General features: G+C 44.0%; 3 protein-coding genes across 6 annotated transcripts in view; 1 reads left to right on the top strand and 2 right to left on the bottom strand.

The window, feature by feature from the left end:
- The window catches only part of CNOT6L (CCR4-NOT transcription complex subunit 6 like), a 34,338-nt gene extending 13,020 nt beyond the window's left edge, over positions 1–21,318 (top strand). For 3 of the 4 annotated variants that reach the window (XM_042872169.1, XM_042872171.1, XM_042872168.1), the window contains exons 2-12: positions 5,323–5,444; positions 5,864–6,050; positions 6,565–6,650; positions 7,083–7,172; positions 8,016–8,084; positions 9,697–9,854; positions 10,564–10,718; positions 12,110–12,261; positions 13,546–13,770; positions 14,786–14,988; positions 15,349–21,318. In XM_042872169.1, the coding sequence (XP_042728103.1) occupies positions 5,333–5,444; positions 5,864–6,050; positions 6,565–6,650; positions 7,083–7,172; positions 8,016–8,084; positions 9,697–9,854; positions 10,564–10,718; positions 12,110–12,261; positions 13,546–13,770; positions 14,786–14,988; positions 15,349–15,561 (1,650 nt within the window). In that variant the 5' untranslated portion in view covers positions 5,323–5,332 and the 3' untranslated portion in view covers positions 15,562–21,318. The remainder of the gene's footprint in view (positions 1–5,322; positions 5,445–5,863; positions 6,051–6,564; positions 6,651–7,082; positions 7,173–8,015; positions 8,085–9,696; positions 9,855–10,563; positions 10,719–12,109; positions 12,262–13,545; positions 13,771–14,785; positions 14,989–15,348) is intronic. The other variant, XM_042872172.1, reaches the window with a different exon arrangement.
- A 1,068-nt stretch (positions 21,319–22,386) lies between these two features.
- On the bottom strand, positions 22,387–23,679 carry LOC122180214 (C-X-C motif chemokine 13-like). The gene is made up of 3 exons (XM_042871748.1): positions 23,606–23,679; positions 23,043–23,178; positions 22,387–22,768 (listed from the first exon to the last, which is right to left on the bottom strand). The coding sequence occupies exons 1-3, from the start codon at positions 23,667–23,669 to the stop codon at positions 22,609–22,611; spliced, it is 360 nt and encodes a 119-aa protein (XP_042727682.1). The 5' UTR covers positions 23,670–23,679; the 3' UTR covers positions 22,387–22,608.
- A 101-nt stretch (positions 23,680–23,780) lies between these two features.
- On the bottom strand, positions 23,781–25,053 carry LOC122180212 (C-X-C motif chemokine 13-like). Its single transcript, XM_042871747.1, has 4 exons — positions 24,882–25,053; positions 24,543–24,672; positions 24,303–24,386; positions 23,781–24,195 (listed from the first exon to the last, which is right to left on the bottom strand). Exons 1-4 carry the CDS (start codon positions 25,048–25,050, stop codon positions 24,171–24,173), a joined length of 408 nt encoding a protein of 135 aa, XP_042727681.1. The 5' UTR covers positions 25,051–25,053; the 3' UTR covers positions 23,781–24,170.
- Positions 25,054–25,299: the final 246 nt, after the last annotated feature.

Below are 25,299 nucleotides of genomic sequence, written 5' to 3' on the forward strand. Positions count from 1 at the left end.
CTCATAACATACCATTGAGCAATCACCGTATTTTTTTTTTATTTTCACCTCAAAATAAGTCAATTTTTGTCTTTGTGGGTACTGGCTGTACTTTCCCTTCTCCTTGGGGAGATGAAACTTTTGTCTGACACTCGTATGAAAACGGAGTGAGCTTATTACAGAGCAGCAGCCTTCCTTTATACACTTTGCAACCACTTATTCCTGTTTACAAAATACATAGATTAAAAATGGCTCTGTTTTGCAGCTTGTGATCCAGCTTTCCAGTGTTAAATAACGTGTGCCTGTGCGTATATATACACACACATACACACGTACACCCTGGGCTTATCAGCCAGCGAGGTTTTGAATTCTGGTGAGGGATCACCATCTGGAAGTGGACAGTAAGCTGTTCCTGTGCAGAGGAAGGAGGAATGATTCAGGGCTGTCTGCTGGATAGTTTTCAGGATGCTTTGGCAGTTTGACTCATGTATACACGCAGACTGAAAATCACAAAGAATGTCACTCTGCTGGAGGCCGGGTTTTGAGTTGTACCACTGCATCCATGAATATAGGGCAGCAAGGAGATGAAGTTACAGCTCTCTTCTACTTACTTCTCAATTTCGGCCCTTACTGCATATAGACAATTTATTTATGCATTGAGTTACAAAAGAATGTAAATGGAGCAACATTATAGTAACTATCAGTTAAGGAACACATCTTTTAAACTCTCCAGGGAAGGGCCTGGTCATTATTTTGGGACAGCACACAGCTCTGAGGGACTTTGACCTATCAAAGTCCTTCTGCGGCTCAGATGCCAAATAATCTGGACAGCTTTATGCAGCATTTCTCTTTCCAGTGAACATATGTTAATCCTTCTGCGTTACGTGGTGTATTTACCTTCAGAGGAAGAGATCTGACTTTATTAAAAATGATGCAATGTGTAGGGCTGCCTTCAGCTTCTCTCTTAGGGAAGTCACACTTAGTAATGCATACCGCTAACTACATCTTCCTTATCTCGTGTCCTCTACACCTACTTAACTTGAGAAGGTCTCAGACTGATACAGAAGAGCAGTGCTCTTTTTTGTTGTTTCCTCTTATTTTTTTGTTGCCCAAAACATCTCCTGAGAGTAAAAGCCTGCACTGCAGTAAAAGCCTGCTTGACACTTCCTTCCTCAACAGACCACACTCTTCACATCTCCACTGTTGTTGCTACGTTATGCTTTTTTTTGTTGTTTTAGTTGATAATCTATGCAGTATGGTCTCAGATCCAGATTTTCTTTATGCACTATTGGGGTCATACTGTTAAAGTTACATTTTTAGTGGAGAGCACTCTTTAATAGCTTCAAAAGTTTCCCAAGGGAATTCTTTGGAAGGAGTAAAGGGTTTTTTTTTGTCCCTCTTCAAAAGAAAAGAAACTGAGTGCACATGTCCTGCTCGTACCACAGCCCTATTAACTGAGTTTCAGCAAAGGCCTCACTGAACTCACCCACAGCTCAGGCTGACCCAAACCTGTGCTGCTTCCGTCCCACTTTCTCCTTTTGATAACACTGGTGCTCATCCAATTTGGGGGTTAAATGATACGAGGAACTTGGTCTTGCTCCCTGAAGGCTGAGGAAAAATAGATTAGGATTTTTTGGTACTGGTTTAGTTCCAGGACAAGCAGAGAGGGAGATGGGAACCAGCAGAGCTGGGATCCCAGGCAGAATTCATTTTTGCTTCAAAAAAAATACATGCAGTGGCTTTCAAGTCTAGCTTCATGTTGCTACTATGCCGAAGAAACAAGCGTGTTTGATTTAGGTTTGTTTTCCCTTTTCCGTAACTGTGGAAATCACATTGATCCTCGTTTGACTCACAACTATTTCAAAATAACATTACAGTGACTAACATCTGAAAAATGTGCGTGGCATTTGACTTGCAGTTCAGGGCTCATTTCATTGGAGGGCCTCCGACTGCCACAAATTGCTTTAAATTGGCAGAGCTCTTCTCATAACAAGCAATATTTCGACATAATTGAATTGGGTTCTCTTCCCAAGAGGAAGCAGTACTCCCAAAGCTTTCTGGAGATGTCACCCCATCAGTGGTCACTTCCTGGCCCACGGGCAGGTATGGTTGCTCACGGGGTGACTCAGCCAGCCTTGCCGTGAAGGCCCTAGTATGTTTGTTCGACTTCTGCCTGGTGGAGAGGAATGGATCTGTAGGAGTACTTTAGAGAGCTTATAAACAGGAGGGAGACTGACTTTTTACTTGGGTAGATAGTGACAGGACAAGGGAAAATGGTTTTTAACTAAAAGAGGGAAGATTTAGGTTAGATGTTAGGAGGAAAACTCCTTACTTGGAGGATGGTGATGCACAGGCACAGGCTGCCCAGAGAAGCTCTGGATGTCCATTTCCTATGTATGATCAAGCCAGGCTGGAAGGAGCCCTGAGCAGCCCCATGTGGTGGGTGGCAGCTCTGCCCATAGTGGTGGAATGGGAACTGGATGGGCTTCGAGGTCCCTTCCAACTCAAGCCAGTCTGTGACCCAGCAGTGGGGCTGCCAGCCCTGTTCTGCACTGCAGCAGGGCTGCTTGGCAGCTGGGGCAGCCCCCAAGCTGCTTGCAGGCTATGATTCAGTGCTTATGACAGCAAGGTCCCACAGCTGGACCCAGTCTGCCCAAGCTGCCGGCCATCTGTGTCTGGCTAGCGATGAAACGGCAAGCAAACAATTCATTCAGTACAAGTCATTCCCTGCTTGCCTTTTTAACTGGCAAGGTGCCTTGAAACTCATAGGAAGCAGCCGCGTCCAAACCTTTGGCCAGCAGCGTGCGGCAGGGTGGGTGGGGGTATTCCATGTGCAGATAGTGAGATTTCAATCTCTCCGGGTCTGCTATTGCTATAACATTATGCTGAAGCAAATGGGAATGCAAAAGCCAGGTAAGCACAGCCCATATCATAGAGCATTCACTCAAGTGCTGTTTAGAAGCAAAGTTTGTGATGCTGTGGCTGTCCCAGGGCCAGATGTGGGAAAAGTAGGGTTTGGTTTCAGAGACGACAGACTAGGAAGCAGAATGAGGATCCGCCCTGGTTCAGTTCAAATACTTGATGATTAAGTCTTAAAGTTCCCAAAAGTTCTCTCCTACCATAAGCCCTTAATCGTTTGTTAGCATTCCACTTGATTTTCACCGCATAGCCTTTCAGTTCCCCCCCTTATAATCCACACTGTGCCTTACGGATGAAATACACGCTGCCAGGTGATGAAATTTCATTTTCTGTTAAAGGGTCATTGTGGGTAACCTGTGACAGTGACAGGACAGTGTTGCCCGCTGCAAAATCAGCTGGCTGCTTTTTGGCATGGATGGATTTGCTCTCTTTGTGCAGTGCCTGAATCGTTAGGGCTGCGGTCCTGCTCTGGGCATATATCCTGTAAAATCCCTTTGTGAGGCCAGGGGCTTCTGCACATCCATGTGTTTAACAGTGAAAATAAATCCTGTGAACATGAGAACTGGAAATTTAGGACTACCAAAGCACAGCCTGTACCTGCGGCTGTGTTGGGCAGTGCTGCTCCTGATTTTGGGATTTAAGCCTTTCAGGTCTGATCCTAATCTCTTTCATTCATCTCCTCGAACTGCATTGCTACAGCCGAGCAGTGCGAGCAAAGAATCCTCTTATGCCACAGCTCTCGTTGCCATCTGACTTCACCTGTAAATAGCAAGCTGCTATGATTAGCACCATGCCTCGTGTCTGTCCCTGGAAACAGACAGTCTGAATTCAGCATGGATGGGATTCCCTTGCATGGTCATTGGGGAGCAAGAACGCAGGCCTTTAACTGGGACTGCTCAAGAAAGGCAGCTCTTCTGTCTCTGTGAGATCTCTACTGGTTCAAAAAACAGCAGTGCTTTAAGGTTAGCTCACAAAGCAGGTGTGCGGTTTTCAAAGAATCACAGAATGGTTGGGTTGGAAGGGACCTGAAAGCCCACCCAGACCCTACATTGTGTTGTAGGCAGGGCTGCCCCACAGCTCAGCTGCCCAGGGTCCTGTCCCGCCTGGCCTGGAGCGCACCCAGGGATGGGGCAGCAAACACAGCTTCTCTGGGCAGCTGTGCCAGTGCCTCATGGCCCTCCAAGAAAAGGATTTCTTCCCAACACATAACCTGAATCTGCCCTCTGTTAGTTTTAAACCATTCCACCTTCTTCTGTCACTATCTGCCTGTGTAAAAAGTCAGTCCCCCTCCTGTTCATAAACTCGGATTTTTGTGTTTGGGCACAAAATGAGCTGAAAAAAAACTTGGATGAGTTTCCTCAAATTCTTCTTAGGTTTCTGCCCTGTCAGTTCAGCAAACCAAACCAATTACAGTTATTTTAAGTTATTCACAGCTATTGGAACCCATTGTAAAAGAGACATGTATGAGGAAAAAATGCATTCTGGAGACCAGCTGCTTTGGATTTGTGTAAAATTGAGGTTTGTGTATTTTGTGTGCCTGGGGAAGAAGAGCAGGGGATGAGAACAGAATCCAGCTAATCTTGTGCTTTTAAATGAAACAACTCCTCTCCCCCTAAGAATTCTTAGCGCAATGATCTGATGAGGTATGGAGGGGAACCTCTCTGTGTCATTCATAAAGTGCACAGCTTTTGATTTCTTCTGCCGAGAATCTGGAAAGTGAGATCATTGGATGTGTGTGTGCAGGGTCACCCTCTAGGCACAAGCACCTGGACAGTTCAGATTTTGGATTGGGCTGAAGCCCCATTTGTATAACTGAGAAAGGGAATTTTACCCAAACTTATTTGGGATCTCCCTGGCCAGTGGGAGTAAAAAGGTCTTGATTGATACTGAGCTTGGAAAAGCATAGAGCAGAAAAGCTAGGTGGTTAATGGAAAAAATAAGAGCTAATTCCCCTTTTCTGTAAGTAGATGGAAAAGGAGGACTTTGCATGTTGAAAATTATTGCTGTAAAAATGAAGTTGTTGTTTCCTGTGAAAATGAGGTGAGGGAGAAGTCTGCTCAAATGGATGAGTGGAATGCCATCACCTTGTCTACACGTTCTGCACACAGCAAGTAACTCAGTGATGATGTAGGTCATGCTTTGGTCTGGGATATGAACTAAAAATCCAGAAATTCTGCATTGGGGAGGTACAAGGGAGCACTGCAGAAAACCAAACTTAGTGGGGAAAATGCCTTTTTCCTTTACAAAGTCCATATTCTGCATTGGTCTGAGCACCTGCTAAGCTCCATGCTCTGGACAGTTGGGCTGGCATCAATGTAATATTTGTTGTACATGAACACCAGGCTGTCCTGGAGAGTGTGAAAATGCTGGAAATGACAAAATGTCGCTGAGTGACAGGCGGTCACGGTTGTCATTGTCTTTCAGACTAACAGTGATGCCAAAGGAAAAATATGATCCTCCCGATCCTCGCCGAATTTACACCATCATGTCAGCAGAAGAGGTAGCCAATGGGAAGAAGTCTCACTGGGCTGAATTAGAGATCTCGGGTGAGTTGGTTTGGGTTTGAATTTTAGTTTGGTAGTGTTTTTGAATTTAAGAGCTTCACAGCCTGAGAGCTGCATCAGCCACTCTCAGGTAGAGGATCCTGCAGTGAGAACAGCTTTTCTACATTGAGAAGAAGAGTTAATTAACTTACCAGATTGCCTTCAAGCTTTCATGTGAAACACAAACTGAGGCTGGATGTGAGGTCTTAGCAGCACGTTGATGTCCCAGACCTCTATCTCTGTCTCTGCCCTCTTAACCAGGAGGGTCAGGGTCTTGTTTAAGAGCTGCTTGTGGAAGAGATGCGTGCATATATCTTCTGCATGTTTCATTGAAGTAGCGGGGTATTCTCATGTCCCACATGGTTTGTTTGTAATGCTTAGAGGGAGTAAAGCTGACTGAGGGGCTTGGTTTTCTTTTTTAGGTAGAGTGCGGAGCTTAAGTACGTCGCTTTGGTCACTGACGCACTTGACTGCTCTACACCTCAATGACAATAATCTTACTCGCATTCCACCTGATATTGCCAAGCTTCATAATCTGGTTTACCTGGATCTGTCATCCAACAAACTCAGAAGTTTACCAGCAGAACTAGGAAACATGGTGTCTCTCAGGTAAGAGAAAGCATTTGGGTTAAATTTCCAAAAAAAAAGTCTGCCTTCTGAGGTTAGGACTGAGTTTTTTTTTACTTGGATTAATTCTTGTTTACTACCTCTATTCTTGGATTTAAAACCTGAGAAAAATCAAGGTTGATACAGATGTTCAATTCTAACAATTATTTCTGGTTTTATAATTCTGTTCTTCTGATCTCTGCAGATACCTATCCATAAGTTGGATAGCATTCTGCTCTGAAACATTCTCACTTTGAGGCTTTGTGATTGCCCACTATTTAAATAGTGTCTGATTTTATTTTGCTGGTTGTTAGGTTGGTGGTTTTTTGCATTGTTTTGTTCTATGTCATTTTGTTTTCCTGATGTATTTCAGTTGTGCTTCAAATTTTTGCATGTCTTTGCATAACACAAAAAAATTCAGGGTGAAAAGTGCCATCTTCAAAGATGAGCAGCATCATGCTTTAAGAGTTTTCTTCTGAAGTGACACTCATCAACAGCATTTTTTGCATTGTTGCAGGGAATTGCTTTTAAATAACAATCTATTACGGGTTTTGCCTTATGAACTTGGACGGCTCTTCCAGCTACAAACCCTAGGTTTGAAAGGTGAGCGAGTTCTTTACAGCTAAATATTTCTCAGAGTACTCTTGACTTACTGAGGGAGTTGGGCTCAGAAGCATTACCTCAACATTTTCTTACAGTTTCAGATATTAAGCAGCAATGACTAACCAGTTTGGAATATAATGCTTTTTTTAACGGTATTAAGCTGCATTATGAACCTATTTTACATCTGTAAGTGCATAGACAAACCCCATAACTTACCCTATTTATTGATTGACGGGAATCAAAAGAAAAAAAGTCTTGTGTGCCAGCTATTTCTATAGCATCTGTTACCATGGTACTCAAGAGTTACAAGCTAAGCAATCTAAATACCTTCTGGGTCAATTTGTCTGCTCTCATTATGGGAGATTTTCTCTTATTGGAAAGCCTCAGGAAAGTCAGGCAGCTAATCACCCAGTTGTTCTGTGTTGTTGGCAGGCAATCCTTTATCACAAGATATTCTCAGCCTCTACCAAGATCCAGACGGAACTCGAAAGCTACTGAACTACATGCTTGACAATCTAGCAGGTGACAGACCTACAAATCTTGATTGACAGAAATGGTTTAAAAGCATGCATATCTGACAGTATTTGCCACTAATGCAAGAAAGTGAACCACAGAGAGGAGAGCATTTTCTGACTGCTGTTGTGTTTTTGTCGAGCAGTTCTAGTCACACACACACACAGAGGAAGAGGTTCATGTATACTATGTAAGCTTTTCACAGGTTACCCAGCCGGTTGTTCTCACTGTGGTTTGAAACCCTTCAGTTACCACAGAGTCTTCCTTGCTAAAGCCGTTTCAATACTTTCCCCTTGAAATTATAATGCAAACTAAAGCAGAATGTCAAACTTAGAAATCTGATTCTGATTAAGAATATCCAGTACCTGCGTCATGGTTCTGTAACTGAGTTTTCTGTTTTGCCACTTGATCTCTCGTGCTAAAACAGCACAAACTTCTGCCTCTGCTCTAAGTTTCCACAGATGGAATTTTAAATGGTCTTGGGGTCAGCTCACAGCTGAGCTTTACAGTGTTGTACAAAACAGCCATGGTTTGAGGTGGCACATATTATGCCAACTCATAGCAATCTCCAGCTTTGTAAATGGAGAGTATACACTGCAGGAACGATGGATGTACAGCTGAGTTCTCAGAGAAGGGAGTATAGGATGTCTGAAGCACTACAAGATTTACCCCTTCTTCCTCAACAGTATTTTCAAGGTGCATGTGTATATCCTTGTCTCCCATGGAGCTTAAAAAGGCATGGGGAATTGGTGTTGCAAAGTACAGTATGGAACGTTATTGTTCGTTCATCTGTTTGATTTAGAATTTGCAGCTGAGTTAATAGTTATTTCTTTGTGTTACTTTTATTTTTAGTTCATCCAGAGCAGCTGCCTCCAAGGCCATGGATTACTTTGAAAGAACGAGACCAAATTCTGCCCTCAGGTAATACTGTGTTTCTTTTCCCTGTGTTCAAACAGTGATGTGCTGAAGAACTTTTCTTTGGCTTTTTTTTCCAAAGTGGTCTTCCGACTTACATGGATCAGATGTAAAACAGCAATTTGTGTTAATTCATATTAAATAATTAACACATGTCTGTGCTGCAAATACCATTTTTGTAATTCAGATGGAACGCCAGTCATTTCTTCTTTGTGTTAGGCTTTTTTGTATTATTTAATTTCCTGGCCACCGATGTCCAAACAAAAGAATAAGCAAAAGAATATTTTTTTTTGAATTCTTTTCACAGAACTAGAAGAAACTGTAAAATATCTGCATACAGATGCCATATCCTAGCATAGGCAGATGAGGGTGAAACTTGGACAAGTCCATCTGCAAGAGACAGAACAAGTGGCACTGAAGTTAGTGTAATGCCCTCTATTGTTGATTTTGATGAAGTTCATGAGGCAACTTCAGCCTACAAATCCAAGGCCTCTTCCCCTGAAGTCCTGAATGTAACCCTCAAGAAGCATCCAAGAGCTTTTGTAAAGAACAAAAATGCTACTATTGTTGTAGCAGAAGATCAGATTAATAATCAGCAAGGGCGATGTGGAAGTCCTCTGGATTTTTTTTTCCATTTTAGAAGCCCAAACTTAACTCAGTAGTGTGCTAGGGACGGTGACACCATAGTTAAGATCATCTGTCCCTTTTTTAAATTAAAGAACAACAAATCAGAAAAAAAAATAGTAAGAAAGGGGAGAGGTACCAAAAGTCTTGCAAGGCACCACAACATTAAGTTCTGCATTTTCATTTTAAATTCCTTAACAAGTCAGGATCTTACTGCAGTTTTTAATCCAACTTCTTTAGCACAAACACAGTTTAGAAGCTGCTAGACAGCACTGCATCAGCTGAATGAGCTGCAGGATATTTCATGGTAAAAACTGCAGTAAGCCAATTGGTTGTGAATGGCATGAAAACTGAGCAGCAATCTTATTTGACTACGAGCAGAAAAAATACAGCTGTGAGGCAACCTCACAGTAAAACCTCACTTGTTTTTCTGCAAGGATGAGCAGTCTTGTTGAAAAATTTAAGAGAGTTGAGAATTTTGTATGTGCAAGAAGTGTGTTTCAGTTTGAACTATCAGCTGCACGCTGACTTCTCTCTTTTCTTCTTTAATGTCACCAAATAATATATAAAGTGCTTGCTCATTCATTACTTCATTTCTCTTTCTCTTCCTTGCCCTCACCCAGGGCAGAAATGGCTGCTCCTTTCCATCTCCAGCCCCCAGATCTGGAGATGGTTCCTAATTGTTGCCTTCCTTCATTCCCAAAAGAAATAAAGATTTAAGTGCAAAATGGGATTGCGTTGCTTTGCTATGTGTATTAAGCAGTCTCATTTTGGTAATAATGCTGATTACTTTTAGGAAGAGTTTAGCCTTATGTGATAACTGCTGGCTCAGCAGGGCCTTTGTTAGTCCTGTTAATGCAACTCTCAGTGCAATAAGCCCATGTGCATTCAGTAGGCCCTCCAGAATAAACTGTACAAGATTGAGTGTTTTCACTCTGCAAGTTCAGCATTTGCTGCCTTCAGATAATATTTCCTTTACTTTGTTTCTTTCTAGCTTCATTCACAGTTATGTGTTACAATGTGTTGTGTGATAAATACGCCACCCGGCAGCTCTATGGCTACTGCCCATCCTGGGCACTGAATTGGGAGTACAGAAAAAAGGGAATCATGGAAGAAATCGTCAACTGCGATGCAGATATCATTAGTCTGCAGGTAACTGGAAAATTATTTTTCTTTATAAACAGAAAATGCTGCTGTTCCTGCTTGATACAGAAGTTAGCATCTCAAAAATAATCTCACTAGAAGACAAGGGAACTGGCACATCAAAGTTAAATATAGATTGTCATTGGCACATGTATACCGTTGTTACGAAAAATCCATTGTCAGTGTTCAGAGCAGTTGAGTACTTCTGCCTTTAAACTGATACTATGGTTTCTAAGCAAGGTCTGTATGAATAAAAATCATGCACAGGAAGAGAATATTTATCTCAGTGCAGAAACCTCAAGAGAATACTCGTGGAGATGAAAAGTTATTACAAAGAAAATGTGTTGCTACGGAACAAGGAGAGAGCCTGCTGTGATAGAGCTCTCAAGGTTAAATATTAACTGCTGCTGATACCTGTCATCCTGCACAAAGTTTTAATCTAGGACAGTACCCACACACAGATGTCAAAAGCAGCAGAGTAATCTGTTGCTCTTCAAAGTACACCTGTCACTTTCCCTTTCAAGGGGATATCAGGATATCCAGGAATGCACATCTGATTCCATCAGGCCATTAGTTGAAGCAGTGACATGACTTGGACAAACAAGAAGCTTTTGGCTTTGGTGAGGGCTTCTGATTGCAAACCAAGACAAGCAATAGCTGTCACCCTGGAAGGATTTACTTGACTTTGTTAGTCTGAAGTATTTGTGTTCGATTTTAGGAAGTGGAAACGGAGCAATACTTCACTCTTTTTCTGCCAGCCTTGAAAGAACGAGGATACGATGGATTCTTTTCTCCGAAGTCACGTGCCAAAATCATGTCTGAGCAGGAGAAAAAGCATGTGGATGGCTGTGCAATATTCTTCAAAACTGAAAAGTAAGAAGCAGCTCTTCTTAAGTACATCAGAAGTAGTTTAATTTAGGTCTCAAAGTCTCTTCCTCTCAGTGGGCATCAATGACAAAATTACTGTGCTATAAAACAGAAGATAAAGTTCAGTACCAAGAATGATCCTCCTCCTTTTGCTGCCCTGACTGTTCGCAGCAGGCCTTCACTTTTTTTTTTCACGCTGTGAACAAAGCTACAACGTGAGGAACATGAAAGCTGGAGGGAAGGCAGTATGAGTGAAAACATATATGCTTCATGTGTGTATTTCTTGGCTGATATAAAAAATCCTCACCTTCTTTACAAATTCTGCCTTGCTCAACGAGTCTCACCCCTCTAAGATTGATGTTTAAAGGTCTTTAATCTGGCTTAATCTTCTGGTATTAGAAGGTGTATTGCTGCCACAGGATCACTGAATACTCTGCTGTAATGTGGTCACATTATTGAACACCTGCTCTATAAAGTTACACTACACTAAAAGCATCAGACAATTGGGAAGGCAAGAGAGGTGACGGCATTCACACTATTCACACTTCTTTTTTGTGTGAACTGCTCATGGAGCCAACCTCTGTTGTACCACATGGGCATCCTTCTGAATATTCCCTCAGAACAGATGTCAGTAATTAGAATGGAAGCTTCACAAAGCCTTAGCTCTCTTTCAAAGCTTTCATTGTTTCCAGAAACAAAAATATCCCATGTTTAAAATGAGATGAACTGGCTTTGAATAGAGGATGTCATTGAAAACCAGCAACTGATGTCTTTAAACCTTGATACTGAGGAAGGGTATATAGCAAACTGCTTGTTATATTTTGGCTCTCACAGTAGGAAAAACAGAAGATATCTGTTTGTTGGCTAATAACTGTTATACTTCAATCAATATTATTATTTTCTTAGAGGACAGAAACAAAGAAAATTCCTTTCAACAGATAGCTTTCACTTTGTCCTGAAGCGAGGCACTTTGAAGCATCCTAAGTTTGGAAGGGAACTGATGGTGATGGCTGGAGGTTAGAAGGAAGCTCTTTTTTAATAATACATTTGCCCAAAGCAAAAACAAGCCTTTAATTATCAATTTTTTGCCTAGAACACTCCATAGTTGGTGCAGTAACCTCTGTACATTGCCTTAATAGTCCTCTCAGAATGTGGCATGGAAACAAGTAGACACTTCCTGAACCTCAGATATCTCATCTTCCAGAAGAGTACTTCACTTGCCAGACAGGCAGCCCTTACTTGGCTGGAGGAATAATTCTTAGAATTGTTTCTGCTTTAGGAAATGACAGAACAAAAGGAACATGCCTTATCCTGTCTTGTAGGCTTTGTCCTTGGATGTGGTCTTCCATGCAGCTGTTTGTCACACATGTTCAATGTGATTCTGTTTGTTTAATCAGATTTTCACTGGTGCAGAAGCATACAGTGGAGTTCAACCAGGTGGCAATGGCTAACTCTGAAGGTTCAGAAGCTATGTTAAATAGAGTGATGACAAAAGACAACATCGGAGTTGCTGTGGTGTTAGAAGTGCACAAAGAATTATTTGGAGCAAGTAAGTATGAGCATGGTTATCTCATAGACTGACTCTGAGCTTCACCTGAAGGCATGACCTACTCCTTAGGTGAAGCATCTCTGTGTAATATTATTGCCATTGGCTAAGGTCACCAAATACTTGCAAACAAGCAAACACTGTTCGCTGTGCTAATTTGAGAAAGGGTGGCCTATTGGTGGCTAAGACAGGACACAGGTGACTTGATTTCCTGTCCTAGTTGCGCTTTCATCCAGATGCCCAGCATTCAGCTTTCTCCTTTCAAGCTTTTGTCTTTGTTTAGTTAGAATACAAAATTCTGCTTGACAGGTAAGGTTTTTTCAAGGCCACTGTGTTTGCATGCCTACACTCTTACCAGTAGTTGTTGCTACTGCTCAACTTTTATCTTCCAGTCTCTTCTTTTTTCCCCTTGACTGAATTCTTCCATCCTCCCCTAGTGATTACACAACAGTACTGAGGTTCTGATACGGAAGAGTGATATTATCAGGTACCTTTTGATGCCACTTGATTGACTGGCTGTCATAGTTTTGTTATGTTTGATCAGATGCAGAAAGCAATTTCAGGATACTTAGAATTGCCATCCTGCTCTGTCTGTATGTCTGCTTTTTGATCACTGGTTTCTAATACATACTTTTCAAAGGAACAGGATGTCCAGATTGCAAGACAGCAAGAAGCTGCCTGTAACTTCATGCCACACTTTTCAGAGTATTGTCTCTCAGATAAATAGTAGCAGCAGCTGTAGTATTTTCAAACAACTATGTTAATGCTGCATTTATTTTAGCAGGTTTGAGTTTTCCCCAAGGAAACAATTTTCCACGCTGTGGCAGCTAAGAGTCAGGAAACTCTCTTGTGGTGTAAATGTTGAGTAGACATGCGTGGTTTAAAAGTCAAGTGATAACCACCTTCACTGTGAAATTCATAAAGCTCTTTAGTGACTGCACATTGGGAAATGTTATTGAGAAAGTCTATCCTAGAGATGTGGAAATGAAGAGAAAAAGAGAACATTCAGAGGATGCTAAGAAAAGCAGTGAAGCAGTATAGAAGGAACGCAACTGTAACTCTGTTAGATCGTGTTGATTATGTATTTCCTGTGAGGAGTTTTGGTGAAGTAGCGTAAAGTAACAATGGTTCAAGTAACACTTTTTTCTCAGCAGTGAAAGTATATCCGTCTCCTGGTGTGTGTCCCTTCGAGTCCTTAGGTATTTACACCCTGATAGTAATGGGAGAGAAACTGCTGTGTTCATACTGTCAGCCTTGTCACTGAAAAAAGCGTATTTCTCTGCCTAGGTATTAAATCTCTTCATGTGGACAAACAGCTGCTCATTGTGGCTAATGCCCACATGCACTGGGACCCTGAATACTCAGATGTGAAACTCATTCAGACTATGATGTTTGTCTCAGAACTGAAAAATATCCTTGAGAAAGCCTCAAGCAGGCCTGGTAGCCCAACAGCAGATCCTAATTCTATTCCCCTGGTGCTTTGTGCGGATCTTAACTCGTTGCCTGATTCAGGTAAGCCTGATCACTGTGTCTTAATTTACAACTTAACCTTTTTAGATTCCCTTTTTTCTACTGAGGGACACTGGGTACCCTCAAGTACTGCCCTGGGTAGGTGTATAATCAAATACTATTAGGCTGTTATAATCACAAAATAAACAAGAGAATTAGGCAAAGTAGACTAAGATAACAGAAGAGAATAAATGGAAGGCTTACCCTTATGCTGGGCTCACCACAAAACACCAGCAGAGGCAATCTCCAGAAGAAATCCCCCCAGGTAGCCAGCTCTTAAATAGGTCTAGGAGGGGTGCAGCCAGGTGAATTGCCTTCGCCTATGCTCCTCTGGCTGACTCATGGCTCACCTCAGGTGATCAATCAGAGGTTGAGGCCCTGACTCAGCAGTTCCCGTACAGCAGGTGTTGTGGAAAGCTTTCTTACTAACAATTGTTTTCCAAAACTTGAATGAAGAAAATGCAGGTCCCCAGCTGTGTAGCTTGCTTTTCGTGATCTGTTGTACTATCTAGAGAAGTTAGTCGTGCCACAAATGATGCATAAAGAAGCACAAATAGATCTTAAATAAATCCTTAAATAAAAACCAATGCCTTGAGCAGCAATGGTAAGCAGAATGGACATGCGTTCATGACATAATGTGAAAATTTCCTACAGAGGTGCACTTGCTTTAGTAATTATGACATTTGATACTGTAATAACAGCAGTATGTATGAAAGCTGCCACCCTGGCACCCCTTGTGTCACATACACATTGCAATACGCGTACTTTGATTTTACTGTAATCCCAAAAGAACTGTAGCAGCAGCGATGGAGCACCTGTGTTCTGTGGCTGCCTGTCAGAAAGGTGTAAATGCATCAGATGTGGGCAAGATCGCTGTGCTGATTGATGCTTAAATGGAAAGCTCTTTTTTTCCTGATTTTACACGGTCTCTCGGTGATGTTTCCATTAATTCCAAGGTCAAAATTTCATGAATCTTGTATGTTAAAGCAACTGCCTAAATCCTTTCCTTTGCAAACAGGTGTAGTGGAATACTTAAGCAATGGCATAGTAGCTGACAACCACAAGGACTTCAAGGAGTTGCGTTACAATGAGTGTCTCATGAACTTCAGCGGCAGTGGAAAGAACGGGGCTTCTGAAGGAAGAATTACGCATGGCTTCCAACTCAAGAGCGCCTATGAAAACAACTTGATGCCTTACACCAATTACACTTTTGATTTCAAAGTAAGCAGTGATTTTTCTGAAATGGCAGACATTGACCTGGTCTCTCCAGGATGCTGTCTTAATTTTGTGACCATTTCTCTCTGTTCCTGTAAGTGATTCATCACTGGCTCCTACACTTGCTGGACACTTTCCTACCACCCTAAAGTGCTTGATTTGCTGGTGTTTGTAAGCTTCTGACCTGGCTCTGGTCAGAGGCTTATTGAAAATGGACGCAGCACTTTGAGTGCAAAGTAGCGTGCACATCAGTTACCCTGGTGGCAGTGCTGTGCATCTTTCTGGCAATCGCAGCAAGCAGCCAGTCAAGCTGAGGTTGCCAGAACCAAGGTCTGTTCTCACTTTCGTGTTTCTCTTTCTCCCTAGGGTGTGATTGACTACATTTTCTATTCCAACACTCATATGAACGTGCTTGGTGTCCTGGGGCCTTTGGACCCTCAGTGGCTGGTTGAGAACAACATCACTGGGTGTCCACACCCTCACATCCCTTCAGACCACTTCTCACTGTTAACACAACTCGAACTCCATCCTCCGCTCCTGCCTCTTGTCAACGGTGTGCACTTGCCTAACAGGAGGTAGTGGAGCCCTGCCCCTTTGAGGGCAAGGACCTGTTGTTATGGACCTGTACAGTTGTAAATCAAAGTATATAGGAGTGAAGTATGGCCAACCTTAAGCTGCTTCTTCAAGCTCCTTTCCTTATGTGTTTGATATGAGATTTTGCACATTTTGGTGCATACTGGTATCATTTGGCACTAGGGCTGGAACCAAAGTATTATTCCCTTTCCAGGATTTTAATTTAATTTTTTTTTTTTTAACTGTCAAGCTTTTTCTTTTTGGTAGGAAGCTGCACTTAGAAATGGACAAATGAGATTAAAAACTTACCTATTAACATATTTAAAGGTAATGCTTTTTTTCCAGAACATGGTAAAATGAGCCAACCTTTTAGGAGAAAAGCCTTTTAGAAAAACAAGAATAGAAGTGATTGCTTTGTAGAAAGAACATTAGAAATTCTGTTTGAACCCAAAGTGAAGACTGAGCTCCGTGTTCAAAATAAATTTTGCACATTAGCAAAGCACTTAATACCTGGCTATAAATTATTAACAGTGTGGCCCTGCCCATTATCTAATACTAGAAAACCAAAGATGGCTTCATATCACAAAAAAACTTGAGGTCTAAATTCTGATGCAATTTCGTTTACGACAAAAATTCCAATGAACCTTCTTCTCACAAGAATCCATACGTGAGCATTTCATGCCATTACAGAGTGCTTGCTTGGCAGACGTGACAGTAACCTTGTGTTGGAGCTCTGAAGAGCCTGATTTTTTCTGGGTAAGGGGTTCAGGAATCCAAACAGTCTCTGCTTTGGCAAGCCAGGATAACATGTTGGTCAGCAGAACAGTTTGGGAGCTGGATTTGGAAAGGATTTGCACTTAAAGCAAGCCATTGCAAGCCTTTGAGAATGGAGAAGTTCCAGATCCGCTCTAGGTTCCCTTTTCCAAAGGTCTTTTGCAAAGATGAGAGGCATTGGGTGAACTGGTTAAGCTTAGGGTACAGGAAAAAGCTGCTGGAAATGATCACACTTCTGTCTCCACAGCACGTGTGAAGCAGCCTTTCCACAGGGGGAAGAGGGTGGTAGCGTTATCATTCCCTGCATTATTTTTCCTGCCCCTAGTTGCCAAATAGCCGTCAGATGTTTTGAGTAATCTTTCATTTCTGTTGTTGGTCAGGGTTGAATTAAAAAGCTTCTGGTTCATTCCCACCTGTTAATGCTCTTGAGATGTGTTGGAAATCCTTTTTTTCTTTTTATGCTCTTGGTGGCCAGTTCCAAACCTTGTGCCTCAAAGGGCATTAAACCTAATGTAGTTTTCTGGAAGAAAATTGGTTGGCTGCTTAATGTTAAAAGAAAAATGGCACAGTAATAGGAAAAGGTTGTGTCTGTGTTTTTAAGTTTTTCTTTATTCTGCTTTTTTGCTGCTATAAGATTTTCTTGAATTTATATTTTAAACTTTTCATGCACTTTACTGTTTCTAGTCTCAAAATGTGATATTTTTAATAAATGAAAAAATTTTCCATTATCTGAATGCAATTTTTAAACAGATAGCCTATATTTATGTCTCATTCGTATACTTAAAAGTCAAATTTAAATTGTTAAATAATTAGTTTAAATGCTAAGGAGCCATCTTCTGTCTCTCAGAACTGACAAGTCAGGCTGTTCCTCTACTCTTTGATACTCCGTTTCCTTTGCTGTTTTGTACGTAGGAAATTATCCATAGGAAAAATCAATTGGACCCAGAGTAGAAGTATTCCCTGACTTCTGCTGAGGGGGACGGGACAGGAGTGGGACAGAATGCTAAGTTCAGTGAAATGACAGCTCCCTTTAAAAGAAGTGCCTAAAACTGGAGACGTCATCTATTGTCTGATACAAATTGGAAATCACCGTAGCTGGGTGAAATTAATGGATGTAAATTGCTTTGTGCAGCACCAAAAAAGCCCTTTCTGAAGAATTTTCCTCTAGGTGCAGGTATCTCCTTTTTAATATACCTCAGCGTTCAACACCTAGCCATGCAGGTAAATTGAGACAGCAATTAAGTATAGTACTGGAAAGTAGAATAGCATGAAAAACTTAATTTTGTGGACATTACCTTTCTGTAATCAGCTACTGTATCTCTTCTGGAGGGGTTCTCTGCTCTGGAGGTGTGCACTAACAACCGTTCTCCTCCTGTCCTACACGCATGTTAACTAGCAACGTGAGCAATAGTTCCACCATACTTCACTCCCAATATTTTTTGAGATGTTTGTATAAAATGGAATTTAAAGTTCACCTATGATTGTATATGAACTGCAGAGGAGCCCATTTATTAATAAAAAGAAAAAATGGCAACAATCTTTTGTAATATCAGGGTGGGAGAGGGCGGGGGTGAAACAAAAGCACCTGGTAAACATTGTAAACTGCTACGTTGTACCTTCTTTGGGTTTATAACTTACTGAAGTGTTCTGTTGCAGGAAGGTGTTTAATTGGATTTTCTCTGCTTCAAAATGCACTTCAGAACGTCCATTATGCTGTGTGATTTTTAAAATGCTGTTTAAACAGATGTTGCACAAAACCTCTGGATTTTAAAAAATCTCTCTAGAACTCTGTTTTTGTTTCAGTCAATGCACATAACCAGGGCATGTTTACCTGCCTCACACATGTCTGGCTCCCTCCCTCTTTTCCTCTGGTTTCTCCCCCTTTCCTACAAAAGGAGCAGTAAGGGGTTGTGCTTTTTTCCAGCCGAGCAGAACTGCTGCTCTTCATAGAGCTCTGCCCTGAGACAAGAAGCATGGAGCCATCAGCCACAAGCCACGTGCGTGGGATGAGATCTGTTTCACAGTCATCTGCAGCATCCAGATGGTGACACTCATTTTCTTTTGACCCAGATGGAGGCTGACAGTGCCTCATAGGGTATGTTATAGGGGAAAAGGAGGAAAGTAATAGAGAGCAAAATATCCCTAACTGTAAACACGTTAATGGGAAAACAGTGGTTCTCTCCATTGCCAACCCTTGTTTCCCATGCTTAGGCGCTGGGCACATCACAGTGTCCTCACCACTTGTGCTTAGGAAAAAGCCCTCAGCCCCTTCCTGCTCCTTGCTTTCTTGGTAGGGTTTCAATTATATCGTGCCTGGTATCAACTTCTAAGCAGCAGCACTGCCTAAAATAAGCAGAGAAAAAAAATCCAGCACCATTCTACAAGCAACTTTTTAAAATTCAATATGGTAAATCTGTTAGATATGGGGTTTTGTGTGTATATATATATATATATATATATATAAAAGAGAATTTTGTACATTGTAGCTGAATATTTTGGTTTCCTTATTTTGATGTAAGGGGTGTGAACATTTGCATACCGTGCGCTGAAGTCAGGTTTGGCACAACGGGCTCTGAAAGCAGCTCTTCTTCCCATTGGCCTCGTTAAAAGCTTTTTCCATCGGTTTATCACACCTATATTCAGAAAATATTTCATTTTATCCATAAGCTTTCTATGTGTGTTTGAAGCCACTCTCTTTAGTCTGCAGAACCCTTCAGAAAAGTTCTTGTCGGTCTCAACCCCTTGCTGTCCTGTGTTTTACCAGCTATAGAGCCCAGAGTTTTGGAGCCAAACCTGTTGAGAAGTTTTTGCCATTGACCTTTCAGAACCATTCCATGGTCTTTAGAGCTGTGGCAGTGCTGTGGACCACTGGGGCCTCCCACTTTGCAGCTTTGCTGTGGGGTCTCCTAAACTCATGCCCAATCCGTGCTTATGCAGCCAGAGCCTGTGGCCTTGTTTACAAAGGTGCCGAGCACTTGCAGCTCCCAAATCCTGAGTACAGGGCTGCATTTCTTATGGTGTATCAGCGTGGCTTTCGAGGGCTGGCTTTCCTTACCTAGCTGGATTTGAAGTGCAAGGAAGCATTGGAGATGTGGAAAGTTCACATGACTTGTTCTCTATGAGGTGGCTAAAAGCCCTTCAGATGTTCCTAGAGCACAAGCACAGCAATGATGCCTTTCTGGTAGGAGCAGGGCTGACTGTCCTTCATGTCAAAGACCAGATTTAAGCCCAGTCATGCACTCTTCATTTTTCCCAATGTCTTTTAAGTTTCTCACATGAAAACTTTCCCTTGGCATGAAATTTAATGTAGTGGGATGATGTGAAAGATTTTTTTAATCCTATCCACACCAAGTCAGTAGCCTGCAAGAGAAAGAACACAAAAGTGCGATCTGCACCCTTACCTGGGTGTGAGAGGGAACAGCAGTTGTTATCCCCTGTGACCTCAGCTTTGTGCTTAATTACCATTTACTTGTTCTTGACTGCTATGCATTTCTTAACAGACGTTTTTCTTGTAATGATAATAAAGACCAAAGGCCAAAATTGAACATAAGGAATGATGCTTTTCCTGTCACACCTCTTTGGCAGGCGCTCCTTGCAGCCTCTCGAGATGATAGCAAAGTGTTAGAATGAGAAGTGTCTCACTGTTTTACATCAGCTTGTTGTTCTTTTGCAATGGATCCAGGGTTTTTTCGGTAATAATCACAGAATTCCTTTCCTCACTTCAAGCCAGTGTAGCAGATGGTGTTGCATGTAGGTGGATATATGAAGGGTGTAGTCTTCAGAGCCTGCTGTGTGCTATGTCACTGCTAATTGACAGGGGAAGGGAAAGGGAAAGGAAGGGAATGGAAAAGGGAAGAGAATCTGCTGAAGCTCACATTGGCTTCAGAATGGGGAAGATTTTGACTGTCAGATTTCCTATGCCTGAAAAGGATCCGAACTGCTTGATTGCAAAGAGCTTTATACAGATGAGAGACTGGAAAATAAATGTACCCTATGTGCAGAGGGGTTTGGATTTTTCTGAGACATGTTCTTATTAGCCGAATCTCTTCATCTCGTAATGAGGAAAGGCATCTTGGATTATGCAGCTCATCTTTTTTTTTAAATGAGTACAGAAGTATTGTAGCACATCCTCCCTTTATCTCCCTTCAATGTTCAAAAGCAGCATAAAACCCAAGAAAACCTGATGAAAACCATTCATTTCCTACATCTCTATGCCAAGTGTCAGCCCAGAAAGCACTTTAAGGTTAAAAACCAATTTGAAAGGAGATTATAAAGCTTTAGATACAGGCACAGCCATAGCTGACATAGTATCTCCTCTTGTGTCAACATTTGCACGGATACCGAGCACAGGTTTTCTGTTCTGAGAAATGGAGCTGGGACAAAAGGCAGAGCTGGTGAGATAGGCACAGGTATGACACATTCAGAAAAGTGACAAAATGGCACCATCAAGAAAGTGACAAAACTAGCACCTTTTAAGGACTCGAGAAAAGTCATTTGACTCTACGATGGGTATTCAGATGTGACAAAGTTTGCAGGTTTGGCTATATTGGAGGGTGAGGGACTTCAGGAGTAGTTCCTTGACATATGTCTGAAAATAAACAGGAAGCTAGAGAAATGCTCGTGCACTTTGGTACAGGGTTTTTCAAACATCATTGATGGCAAAGCATGCCAAGTGACATGACTCCTTCCTTCCCCCAGTCCTGCAATAATACAAGGCATTTAGCTTAGAAAACCTCTCACTGATGAGGGTGAGGGTTTGAATGATTCTGGTACTTGGTCTTGTTCTCTTTGTTGAACAGTTTCTAAAACTTAGGCATTTACCAAATTTGCGTCTGTCTGTATTTGTCTTTGTTCCAAAGCAAAAAAGAAATCATGGTGGCTCTCTTTACAAGTGGCATATTACATGACTTTGGCTTTGTTTTCAATTTTTAATTACTGCATCATGTGTTTTCTTTCAAAGCAATTAAAGTGTTTGTGTGCACCACGTTAGCTAAAGATGCCCTTAATTCGTAAACCCACAGGTGTGGCCGCCCCCCCTCCCCCTTCCTGCAGTTCTCCTTTGGGGAGGCTGGGTGCTTTTCAGCCGGACCTCTTTCTTGTGCTTCATTTCTGCAACAGCCGTGTCCTCCCCCCAGAAGGTGGAACTGCACACGGAGAATTGGGAAGCAGTGGTGTCGCTGGGACATGCTTACACCGAAGTTTTAAGGGGATTTCCATTGCGCTTTGTGCAAATGGAATGGGGAGGTTTCTGTGAGCAGAGGCTCCTCTTGCCACTTGGCCACCTGGAGCTGGGCTGGAGGCCAGGAGTTGCCCTCTGTTCTCCCATGCCCTCACACTGTGTGCCAGCCCTGGGAGCCGCCAGCCTTGGGAACCACCAGCCCCATACTGACATACTGCGAATCTTCCAGGCATTCCCATGCCTGACACCAGCCCTCAGGTCCTCAGTTGCAAGAGCAGCACTCTTGAACAGAAACATAGCAACACGCTTATTCCGCATTTCCCACAGGAATAAGTAGTAAGGAATTCTTTCTGCCCATTTCCCACTTGCAGTAATTGATGCACTATTAAAAGAGAATGCCAGCTCCACTTGCAGAAAATGATTCTTTCTACACACTGAAAAGACTCAGTTATGGAGAATGTGCCATTTCCATCAATCTCTTGTTCGTGTTCCTGGGACACAGGAGGGAAGGTACAAAGGTACCGTCCAGGGCTACTCCTGACCAGGGATGTTCAGAGACCACCTCCCCCAGTTTTTGGGAAATCTCCCACTCCCTCCTATTTCCCCACGCTCACACAGCAGAGAGGCAGCACTGCTGCCACCAGCATTGAGCTTTTCAGAGGTCAGACCACATCTTACAGCACACACCACTCAGGATCCTTCCTTCGGCGCAGGAAAACGCACAAAGAAGCACAAAACCTCCAGGTCCTTGGGGCAGAGGAAGGGCAGCACGCATAGGAAACACCCTGCAGCCCTGCCTGTGGGCTTCACAGTGCCACAGTTCCCATCTAACCCATCCTGGGGCTGCATGCAATGGAAACACAGTATTCACACAAATCTTCATGGAGAGAATCAAGGGCAGAGCACTCAGAGTTTAATTGAACCCTGGGTGGGCACCATGCGTGGGGACAGCAGAATCACCAAAATGTAGGGCAAGACCAGGGTCTGACAAGACCACCTGGTTTTGGGGAGGTTGGAGGACAAAGGCTCCTGCCCCCAGCCAAAACCAGGGCTGGACAGAGGGAGGGACGGGCGCTGCTGGGGAAGGGATGCAGGTCCTGCTACGGGGCCGTTGGCTGTCTCCCCGCTTCTCCCCGTGACCGAGCAACTGCCGCCACTTCTTTTTTGGTGACATCTCTCTGCGTCAGCTTGTGGATGAGCAGCTGGATCCAGGGTGCCTCAGGGGCCACACACACCTTCTTGTTCCTCTTCAGGGTGAGGCTGCAAGGAGACCAGACCCACTCAGCCCCTCCCCAGAGCTCTCCTGACCCAACACCTTCTGTGCTCCAGTATGCATACAGGGAAGCACACCCTGACACCTTGCTGTGAGAGAGATAAGACCGGGGGTCTTCAGCCTCCGCTCTGTGAGGTAACCCCCCTTACAACAGGTGGAAGCACACCCTGAGAGAGGGCAGGCCTTGCAAGAGGCACCACACAGCTTTGCAAAGGATGCAGGCACCCAGGCATTTTTGCCAGGCTCCAGATTTTCACTTACATGATCTCCTTCCTCCGGCAGTGAATACTCGGTGGCGTCACATCAATGGCGAGGATGAGCCCCAGGCCGATGACCTGGGCAGTCACTTTGACACACTTGCACCTCTTGTTGGTCAGCAGGCTCTCCAGTGACAGACCTGCACCACAGCAGCCCACAGCCAGCGCTCAGCCCCCAACCTCCCCATGGGACTCCATGGCCCCCATGGGACGCATGCAGGCATTAGCAGGGCACACAGCAGCACACGTTAGCATGTGCAGGGACAATCCCTCCCGAAGCAGCTCCAAGCATTTCATATCATGCCTACAGCAGGGGTTTGGAAGACGTAACCAACATTCTCAGAACTAAACCATGTGCTGCCCACTTGTCAAGCTCTCAAGCTTCACAGGGTCTGAGAAGAGACGCAGCCTGAAGACCTCAGGCAAATGCCACCCCTTCAGCTTGAAAGAAAAGATGAATCTTGAGTTCAGAGAGAGCCAGAAGCAGAAAGCCAAAAGCTCAGAGAAGCCCATGGGCCCACTGCCCCCACCCAGCATTCACAGCGGGTCCCCAGGTCCCTCACTCACCATCCCCTGGCAGCAGGCTGCTCAGCAGCAGGCCCAGGGCCAGTGCTGCCTGCAGCGCCCGCATCCTCACTGCCCCCAAGCCACTGTTGGGCTGCTTTATAGCCAACCCAGTGGGGATTTCATAGGCTGGGAAACACTGGGGAAAAGCATCTGCCCTGTGCCCACCAATTTTACTTCCTTGCCATCGCTTCCCCTCCAGCACGTGGCCTGAAGCACCTCCTGCCCAATGCAGAAACCAGCAGAGCCCCATCCTACAAGCACAGCTCACGTGGTGGCAGGAAAGGTGAGTGATGAGCAGGAGACCTGGCCCCACTGCATGCTGCAGGGACAACAGTGATGGTAAATAAGAGAGGGCTGCTGCCTTTATTAGACCTCAGTTTCTTGTGCTCAGAGGAGACATCTCACTCGCTGCTGACAGTGGGGGGCTGCGGGATGAATCACTGCGGAGCTGGGGAAAAGCCTCTGCCTTTCCACGGGTGCATAACAGGGGAAAATGCCCTCTGGGCTGGGGGAGAAGCAGTGGTGGGGGGCAAAGTATCCAGCCATGGGGCCATCGTGCCAGGCCTCACTGGGGAGCAGCTTTCTTCCTCCTGTCAGGAGCAGAAGGGCAAAATGTGCAAAGAGCAGGATCAAGGGATGGCTCAGGAACCCCAGGTCTTGCTTTGCTTGCCCCTCAGGTCAGGGCCAGGATGCTTACAGCTTTGGGAGGTCCTGCAGGAGCTTCCTCACCCAGAGGGTGTTAGGATCCACACAGATCCTCTCCAGGGTTTTTAGTTTAATCCTGGAAAACATGCAGGGCTTCAGCCCCTTTCCCTCCAGAAGGGAGGCTCAAGGGACTGAGCCCCTTCCTTGTCTCCAACCCATAAGGAAGAGAATCACAGAACCAAGTAGTTGACAGAGGGGGACCAGCCCCCTCACTGCCATGGGAGCCACTTACAGCACCTCCAGGCGCCGGCAGCTGCTCCCCACTGGCCGCACCTCGACGCTCTCATACTTGCGCAAGGGAATGAAGGCAGTGGTGGTCTTGGCACAGCGGCAGTTCAGGTTGCCGTTGGCTTCCAGGAGGGCTGGGGGGACACGGCCATAGCTCATGCACTGCCTGAAAACCCACCTTCCCAGCTGCCTCCAAAAACATTTCCAGGCACTGCACCCCCCCCTCCCCACATCCCTTCAAAGCCTCTGAAGACCCTTAAGAAACACTTCAGCCCCTGACAGCAACAGGATGCTGCCTCCAAAAATGGTGCCCAGCCCTGTGCATTGCCTCCCCTTGCCTCACCTGCATCCCCAGGGCACAGGACCACCAGCAGCAGCCCCAGCAGCAGGGTTGCCCGCACTGCCATACTGACAGAACCTGGCCCCAGCCCAGCAGCATCCCCTATTTGAGCCAGGGAATAGGAGAAGTGTGGTGGCGCACGGGAGGCCCCGGGTTTGGGGGTGGTTTTCATCCATTACCCTTTCCTGCTGACAATGCTGGCTGGGTTTGTATTGCTGATAATACTCTGCCACACAGAGGCATGGTCTTCCTGAAACTGGCTCAGTTTTCTTCTTCCAAAGAAGCTGGGTCTGGTAACAATAGCTGTCATTTCCCCCACTGCTAGTTCCTAGCTCATGCGGCCATGCAAACCTGGAGTTTTTGGAGTGTTCTTTCTTCTTGTGTGGTTCAGATGTTAACTGTTTCTCTACAGCCACTATTT

This window comes from Lagopus leucura, unplaced genomic scaffold, assembly GCF_019238085.1.
Source record: "Lagopus leucura isolate 7727_CA_CO unplaced genomic scaffold, USGS_WTPT01 Super-Scaffold_100004, whole genome shotgun sequence".
In the NCBI taxonomy this organism is placed as follows: Eukaryota; Metazoa; Chordata; class Aves; order Galliformes; family Phasianidae; genus Lagopus; species Lagopus leucura.

What these genes read in the sequence shown, in the direction of transcription:
- LOC122180214 (XM_042871748.1), bottom strand. Translation starts at nt 23,669, where the DNA reads ATGCGGGCGCTGCAGGCAGCACTGGCCCTGGGCCTGCTGCTGAGCAGC. An exon ending in CAGCCTGCTGCCAGGGGATG is followed by an intron (nt 23,179 to 23,605) that starts GTGAGTGAGGGA and finishes GCTGTGGTGCAG; the next exon opens with GTCTGTCACTGGAGAGCCTG. An exon ending in TGCCGGAGGAAGGAGATCAT is followed by an intron (nt 22,769 to 23,042) that starts GTAAGTGAAAAT and finishes GTCTCCTTGCAG; the next exon opens with CCTCACCCTGAAGAGGAACA.
- LOC122180212 (XM_042871747.1), bottom strand. Translation starts at nt 25,050, where the DNA reads ATGAAAACCACCCCCAAACCCGGGGCCTCCCGTGCGCCACCACACTTC. An exon ending in CCTGTGCCCTGGGGATGCAG is followed by an intron (nt 24,673 to 24,881) that starts GTGAGGCAAGGG and finishes GTGTCCCCCCAG; the next exon opens with CCCTCCTGGAAGCCAACGGC. An exon ending in CTGCAGGACCTCCCAAAGCT is followed by an intron (nt 24,196 to 24,302) that starts GTAAGCATCCTG and finishes TGCTCCTGACAG; the next exon opens with GAGGAAGAAAGCTGCTCCCC.